The sequence below is a fragment of the Urtica dioica genome, chromosome 9, assembly GCF_054948205.1.
Source record: "Urtica dioica subsp. dioica isolate 48M chromosome 9, U.dioica_male_clone48M_v1_H2, whole genome shotgun sequence".
Classification (NCBI taxonomy): domain Eukaryota; kingdom Viridiplantae; phylum Streptophyta; class Magnoliopsida; order Rosales; family Urticaceae; genus Urtica; species Urtica dioica.
Genome location: NC_142764.1, coordinates 16,345,603 through 16,354,442, shown reverse-complemented (window position 1 = coordinate 16,354,442; position 8,840 = coordinate 16,345,603). Strand labels below are relative to the sequence as shown.

Here is an 8,840-nt window from a genome sequence, read left to right as displayed (position 1 = left end):
GCGACCCTCTTTTGAGAAAAATTATTTTTCAGTGGGTTATTGAACCAAATTCTTTTTCTTTCCGGTTAGGTCCTGAGAAGTCTAGTTTTCTCGAGTCGTCTAGAATAATCTCACTGCAAGACGGATTCATTTGGAAATAAATACATTGACTATATGATCTTAATTAAATAGAGTGTGTGTTTTTATTTGTGTGATTTGTTTGGATATGTTTTTTTAAGATATGTCTATTCGTTTGGACATATCTGTTAGACTTGTTATGTGATATGTTATGATATGATACAACATGAGAGTATATGTCGAGTTCATGATATGATATGTTATGTTGTGTTATGTGATGATACGTTGTAAATTAGAATATTTATAACATGTTCTTATTTCTAGTTATATTTTCATATATATTTATTATGTATGTTTATTTTATTTGTCATTCATGTATGTAACGAAAATAATCAAGTGAAAATATAAGTAAGAGAGTCGTACCGCCTCGAGCTATAGAGGTTGTTAGATTACGTGTGTATATATGTAATTAGTTACGATAATAATTATGTTAGTTCCTATTTCGTAGGATTAGTTATCTATTTTAGTTATTTGTTTATATTTTATTCTGTTGCATCTGAACGTGTATTCAGTCCTAGTAGTTAGGAAGTTAGTTCACTTTGTTTCTCTATATATATCAGTTTATTAATAAAGAGACTTTACACGCTCAATTATACCTGCTCTTATGGTATCAGAGCTATAAACACTTATATTGGATTTAGTCAATTCCAGATGGCTAATCCAAATATTAGCACCAGTTCTACTGGTGAATCTGTTCGGTCTGGTGGATTGAATTCTATCTCCACGACCGAATCTCATCAAAGTTATTCCATTACCTCACATAAACTACATGGGGATAATTTCATGGAATAGTCTCAATCTGTTAAGCTTTTTGTCCAAGTACGAGGCAAGTTCGGATACCTTTCAGGGGTGACGGCCAAACCAGTCGTAACCGAGGATCCAACCGGCTATGAGAAGTGGGAGGCTGAGAACTCGATGATCATATCTTGCTAGTGAATTCCATGGAGGCAAGTCTGGGAAGGGCTTATCTGTTTCTACCATCAGCAAGTGCAATCTGGACTGCAGTGAAAGAGACGTACTCAGACCTCGGAAACGCAGGCCAACTCTTTGAGATTAAGACCCGGCTGAGAAAGGCAAAGCAAGGTGATAAAACTGTCACTCAATATTACACCGATCTCAAGATGATGTGGCAGGATCTCGACCTCTACTGCAACTATGAATGGAGCTGCTCAAAAGACAGCGCCTTCTATCAAAAGACCATCGAGAAGGAGCGAGTTTTTGATTTCCTTGCAGGGTTAAATAAAGAACTCGATGAAGTAAGAGGAAGATTGCTTGGCCGGGAACCATTTCCAAGCACTCGAGAAGTCTTTACAGAAGTCCGTCGAGAGGAGAGTCGTCGCCAAGTCATGCTCGGACCCGGCATCACCAACACCTCAACCACTGAGATGGACACCATCGCCATGATGACGTCCAGGCCTGACTCAAACCAACGCTTCACCAACTCCAACAACCGCGCCTCGAAGAAAACAGATCGCCCAATCTGTGACTACTGCAACAAGCCTTGAAAAATGCTAGAAGCTCCATGGCAAACCAGCCGATTTCCAGCCATCTCAGCGATCCTCTCGCGACAACAAAAATTCCTACATAGCGTCTCAATCTGTTCCCAGCGAGCAAGAAGTCCAAACCTCGTCATCTGAGCAGACCTTCTTCAACAAAGAAGATTTAGAGCAACTGTATAGACTATGGACCTCACATAAGTCATCATCCTCACCTTCTTCATCGTCCCTTGCCCACAAAGGTAGCTCCCAAATAGCCCTAACTGTCACCAAAAAATGGCATGACCTTTGGATCATAGATTCAGGGGCCAATGACCATATGACTGGGTCCGCGTGTCTATTCAACTCATATTTTCCATGTTCTGGCCATGAAAAAGTAACAATTGCAGATGGATCTCTCTCAGCTATCGCCGAAAAAGGGTCCATCGTGATCTCACCATCCATAACCCTGACAAATGTCTTACATGTTCCTAAGCTAGCATACAATATATTGTCTGTACACAAAATAACATGTGATTCCCAATGTAGACTCATTTTTCACCTACTGGTTGTGATTTTCAGGACCTATACTCGGGGAAGATGATTGGCAATGCTAAAGCGCATGGGGGACTCTACTATTTCTCAGAGGTCAACTCGAGTAAAAAAATTCAGAAACCTCAATGTTCTAGTTTCGTTTCTTTATCTGATGAAATAATGTTTTGGCATTTTCGTTTGGGCCATCCCGGTTTTGGGTATTTAAAACTCTTGTTCCCTGCCTTATTTCAAAATAAAAGTCCTGATTGTTTGCAATGTGAAATCTATCAATTAGCTAAGCATAAAAGAGCATTCTTTCCATCTATTAAATATGTTCCATCTAAACCATTTTCGTTAATACACAGTGACATGTGGGGACCATCTCGAATCAAAAATATTTCTGGAACGAGATGGTTCATCACTTTCATTGATGATCACACTAGAGACACATGGATATATTTGTTAAAAGAAAATTATGAGGCAGCTAATACATTCAAAAATTTATATACCATGACTGAAACTCAATTTCACACCAAGATTCAAATTTTGAGAACTGATTATGGTAGAGAATACTTTAATAAGGTCTTAGGACAATTTTTAATTGAAAAAGGCATCATCCATCATAGTTCGTGTGTTGATACACCTCAACAAAATGGTATTGCCGAAAGAAAAAATAGACATCTACTTGAAGTCACCCGAGTTTTAATGTTTTCTATGAATGTTCCTAACCATTTTTGGGGAGATGCAATACTAACTGCTGCATATCTAATTAATAGAATGCCAAGAAAAGTACTTAGCTATCAAACTCCGATACAATCTCTTCAAAAATTCTTTCCGGAAAATAAATGTTTTACTAGCCTCTCTCCTAAAATATTTGGTTGCACTGTGTTTGTTCATATTCATGACCATAAAAGAGGAAAATTGGATCCAAGAGCCATAAAATGTATTTTTTTGGGTTTTTCTCCAACACAAAAATGTTTCAAATGTTTCAACCCTAAGTGTGAGAACAAGGCGGCCTAAATAAAAAATTTGAAACTGGAAATAGCCATGACTTGCCTCAAATGTCACGGCTATTTAGCCTTGACTTGTCACGACTATTCCCAACCATAAAAGTTGAAGATGTTCCAATATTTGCTTTAGTGGATGCCTGCAATTCAAAAAGCTTCCCGCTCTGCCACTGGGAAGTTCCCTCTCCAACACCTTGACGGAGGTCTTGCCTCTGGAAGAGAAGAGATCAATGTTTGGTTTCTGCACAGAACCCTCGCTAGCAGTCATCGAAGAATTCTCAGTGCGAAACCTGGTACGGCAAGGCCGATCTAGACACGTTAAGGTTCACAAGGAGACTGATCTAGACACGTTAAGGTCAACAAGGAGGCTGCAGATGCTCTGCTCCCCGACGTCAAAGAATCATTTGCGCAACTAGACACGAAGATGCCGATATGGACACACGTTGAGGTTCGCGAAGAAGCCACGGATGCTCTTATGGACGGTGTGGAAGAATACTCATGGCAAGGACGATTTGCTTTTATATTTGGGATTCTCTTAACTTTTTCTTATTATTATTATTATTATTATTATTATTATTATTATTATTATTATTATTATTATTATTATTATTATTATTATTATTATTATTATTATTATTATTATTATTATTATTATTATTATTATTTTGAAATTCATTTTAGGTGCTCATGAATACTTTATAGTTGTGTTTATTTATGTTAATGTCGGTATATGTATGCAAATTTTTATTCATTTATATGATATTGATGATAAATTTGGTATAAAACAACATGAAAAAATTATCAAGCGCAACAAAGAGTGATATTTTTTCTTCAAAATCAGATTTTATTATTGTTAATTGTGTTTGTTTTATAATTTTTTTAGACTATAAAAATTCAGCTTCTTAGCCGATCGACTACTCTTTTTAAATATTTATGATTGTGTTTGATGATTCATATGTAAATTATTTATGGATCTTAGTCCATTTATGTTTATAATGATTTATTATATTTAATTTCATTTTTTTAACTCTATTTGAAAGTTTATTTCTATTAATGTCAGTACATATATGTAAATTACTCTCAATTTCCATATGTTTGTGTCTATTTTAGTTAATGTGGTTAAGTTTGTTACATAAACGCAACCTTCGAGTGCCACTGTGAAGAATAAAATTCGGAGAAAAAGACAAACTAATTGTTCAGAGAGAGCGAGAGAGAGAATTACGAAATGAAGAGTCATTAAACTTGTCTAGGTTAACTCGTTTAATAACTCAAATTTTTTATTTTGAAATGTTTATTGAAAGCTATTTTGGATATTTGATACTCGTTAATTTATGTTAATAGCTATTTTTCAAAATTAATAAAACCGTGATTATTTTTAAAAATTTAAATATGTATTGGCTAGTTAATTAGGTCTAGGGTTCAATTTTTACTTTATATATAGAAAAGAAATATATATTCAGTTCTACTAACATAAATTTCTCTCTCTCTCTCTCTCTCTCTCTATATATATATATATATATATATATATATATATATATATATATTAACATGTCAATACGTAGATAATATGTGTTTGCAATTCGTAAATTACCCAGAAACAAAAAAAAAAAAAAAACAAATGTCATAGTAATATGCAGCAGTTTAACATATACATAATGCAGAAACGTGTTAGAATATAAATGGACTTCACGTGCTATCTACTTTTGTTTGGAAGTATTGCACGTGGTTTTAATATGTGGTACTGGTACATGAATTTTAATCCATTTCATAAGGTATGTGAAGTTTGTGGTGGAAAGTGGAGCTTGGATGGTAGAAACTCTACTATATAAGTTGGTTATCGGTAGGTCTAGTTTCATCAACATTTCATAAAAACAAAGTGGTATTTTGTAAGAAAAGATTCAATAGTGCACTACGTAGTCAAGAGACAATGGAAGGAAAGAGTGTTGCTGTGACCCTACTCTTGCTGAGCCTTGTTCTGGGACAGATTCAAGTTGAGGCAAAGAGCTGCTGCCCATCCACCTCTGCCAGAAACATCTATAACACTTGTCGTTTGACAGGAGGCTCCCAAAGCCTATGTGCATCAATGAGTGGATGCAGACACGTTACTACTGGGAGATGTCCCCCTGGTTTTGAGAGGAGCACTCTCGAAAACACTGGTAAAAAAAAAAACTTATCATTTCGCTTCTTTAATTACTAAATTAAGTTTCTGCAAGAGATTTCATTTTCATGTGCTTTGACTCAAGGTGACGCTGTCAATGAATACTGCAAGTTGGGCTGTGGATTCTCCGTGTGCGGTGCCATGACGACTCTCCAAGACTCTGGTAAAGCCCCAACCCTTTTTCCTAGTTTAAAAGTTCGTATTCTATTCACTTTTTTTTTTTTGTTATTCTAATTATATGAAACCTGTTTCGCTGACTAGACGCAACTGAGGATATCAATGGAGCTATTGAGAAATGTAACAACGCCTGCTCTGCTCTCTGCACCAAGAGCTCTATTGCTGCACCTGAAATTGCCTAAACAAGCATATATCCATTTAAAAGTGAAGCATCTAAATAAATGTACTTTTTCTAATGAAGTGACGTTTTCTTTGCTTTCAATAAATGTCATCTATGTATGACAAAAGTAATATGCTACACGCTCGTGCTAGCTGCTTGTGTTTGTGCCGTAGAAGGTTATCGATCCTAGATTGTATGTCCTTCAACTTGATATCCGAATAAAGAGTAATGTGTCTTTTTAAATATTCTTCTCGACTTTTTGTTTACTATATATTTCACACATCCTACCATTTTTTTTTTCTCGCATACAGTTACGAGGTGGTGTTGGGATTACGAAACTTAATAACAGTTTGTTGGGATCAATAAGTTAAGACGTGGTTCTCTTATCCCATTATAAAGAGTATGGACTAGTTGAAAACAAAACACAACGTCATGAGCACAACTATGGTAACACCCAGGTTTCGTGAGATGTTATCAATAAATAAAAGAGTTCAAATAAATATAAACCCATACCACTACATTTCGTAGTTTCCATGGAAGTTTTATTTCGGTTGACCAAAATTATTTTCGATAATATTATAAATAAGAATAAAAACTAATATTTTATAAAAAAATTATTGAAAACAATATTAGACCTGAGGTACGGGAAACACTAATATTTAATAAATTCAAACAAAATAACAAGACCTAAAAAAATTCCTTTAGACACATTCCATTTGATTCTCTATACCGGAAGGACTCCGAGAGAACAAAAAAACAAGGTTCTTATTGTGACAAAATAATGGTTTGAGCATTATAAATATAATGCTTAGCAAAAAAATTTATTTTGTGAGTGGAAATCACAACCCAACTTTTTGCCATCGTCACCATTGGTTCATACTAATCATTTAGTCCCAGGTTGTATACCTACAACGTATACGCATATTTGTCGTGACACTACCACAAAAAAGTTTATCAACTACAGCCTTCAGGTGTAGTATTTAAAGTATGACTACGGTTTTTGTTCTGACATCTATCATATCGGAGTCTTTTCACTATACATAAGAATTCAGTTTTTGTCGTAGTTTTTATAAACAAAAAAATTGTAGCGAAAACATTTTACTACAATTTATACATATAGTGATTACAGAGTAGTTTTATTTTATTCAAATAATTTATATATTATTATAGTCTACCAGTTTTATTGTAGTCATACCATACGAGTACTTTAGTTTTATGAAGTGTTTAAGTATCTAGTTATTTATCACTACTTTGATTAATAATATATTTTGTTAATTTTAAAATACACAATTTTATTTCCATTTAAATAAGATTTAAAAAATCAAAATACAAGTTACTTGATCTCATTAGTATAAAATCATGATAACTGTAACTATACATCAAGCATGTCTTGCAATTCTACAAACTATGTGGACAAGATATTTTTCTAACGACAAAATATATTTAAGTACTTAAAATTATATGCCTAGTTTGAACGTTGAAGGTCCACCGCTCTTTCATTGTGCAGCGAGCTTAAAATAATCTGAAAAAGAAAAAAAAATACTCGACTTAAACTCTCAATTAATGACCTGCGAAGAAAAAAAGAAGTTCGTTAAATTACTCGTCGATTAAGGGTATACCATTTAGGTCTTCATAGGGCTGAAAATTACAAAGTGTCAAAACCAAAGATCTGGAAACTCAAAAGATCCGAAGAACACGAACATGACAAGAAGAGAAAAACTTCACCAAACCCAACCTACGTACGATAATAGGGTGCAGCCCTAGATCGAATAACGGACAATTCTTTGTGCTAATCCAAAAATGCGATTAAAACATGTAGTCTCAAATTTTTGAACTATGGATGGGTTATTCGAATGAAAAGTAAATTTTTATGAACAAAAATGAACAATAAATATATTTCAACATAAGCAAATTAAGGAAAGGATATATAATAGGAACCAATGCAGTAAAGCCAAATTTTGTCACCAATAATTGTAACAGGGTAGTTTAGTGGTCCATTGTTTCCACTTGCGCACACATTTATGTATCCTACACGAGCATAACCATAGTTGGAGAGTTTCTATTTCAAATCTGTTTCTCAGTATATGCTCTTTCCATACAAAGCTATGGGAAAGACATCATGTACTTCTAATGATGGATTGAGGAAAGGGATTTGGACTAAAGATGAAGACAACAAACTTTTCTCCTATGTTCAACAGCACGGTGCATTTTTTTTACCTTATATAATTACAAATCAATTTCCCCTAAACTTTTTTTCTTGGCAGACTAGCCCCACCTGCTTTGTCTAAATTACACAGATTAATCCACTTGAAACATTAGTATTGTAAATCTAACCAACGTTTCATTTACGTTTCAAATGTAAACACAAATGCTGACGTGATTTTATTAATCATTTAACAAATTACTACATTAACCTTTATTAAAATCGGCTATACATAAATGTAGATGACGTTTTGATGCAGCTTTAATACACGTTAACTTGATTTATTCCATAATATTTTCTTTCCGTTCTTGTAGTCCAATTAGTTGCGATATCAAGTTTTTTTGGGTTCATTTCAGTTCATTTATGTTTATTTGATTTTTACGATTTATGTTATATAAGAGTATTTTCGATATTTTCTAGCAGTTTAGTTTTGTAAATGATTAGATTACAAAATTTACCAAACGTTGGCTGCATCCGTTGTTAGATTACCTTATATATATATATATATATATATATATTATTTATACATAAAATATGTATATATGTTGAACAGTATTTTAAGGGTTTACAGATCACTTTCCAACTCTAATGTTAAATAATGAAAAGAATATATATAAATATATATGTATGGATGCATGTATTTAGCTAGTTTATAAATCGTTCTATGCCAGCTAGCTACATTTCCATGGAATAGAATGGTCCACATAAAATGAAATGATTTATCAATATTCATTATCTTTAGTTTCATAAAAGTAAAACAATTACAATCTATCGAGCGCTTCGTTTCGGAGATTCTTTTTTTGTTCTCTTTTTATGTTTGTTCATGGGTACGTAGTACTTGATCAGACTAACTGATGATAATGTGTGTGTGGGATATTTGTATCTTTGTTGCAATAAGATGTCCAGTTATTAAATTATTTTTGATTTCTGTATATTAGTCTGTTTTTTATTTATATAAATAACTGTGTCGATAGGTCTTTTAAGGTGTGGGAAGAGTTGCAGATTGAGG

General features: G+C 33.6%; 2 protein-coding genes across 2 annotated transcripts; both read left to right on the top strand.

Annotated features, from left to right (window-relative positions):
• Nucleotides 1-1,058: 1,058 nt before the first annotated feature.
• LOC149385324 (uncharacterized) lies at nucleotides 1,059-1,622 on the top strand. Its single transcript, XM_089626299.1, has one exon. It carries the CDS (start codon nucleotides 1,059-1,061, stop codon nucleotides 1,620-1,622), a length of 564 nt encoding a protein of 187 aa, XP_089482425.1.
• Nucleotides 1,623-4,943: 3,321 nt separating this feature from the next.
• On the top strand, nucleotides 4,944-5,873 carry LOC149385323 (DELTA-urthionin-Uf1a-like). Its single transcript, XM_089626760.1, has 3 exons — nucleotides 4,944-5,289; nucleotides 5,377-5,454; nucleotides 5,553-5,873. The coding sequence occupies exons 1-3, from the start codon at nucleotides 5,061-5,063 to the stop codon at nucleotides 5,648-5,650; spliced, it is 405 nt and encodes a 134-aa protein (XP_089482886.1). The 5' UTR covers nucleotides 4,944-5,060; the 3' UTR covers nucleotides 5,651-5,873.
• Nucleotides 5,874-8,840: the final 2,967 nt, after the last annotated feature.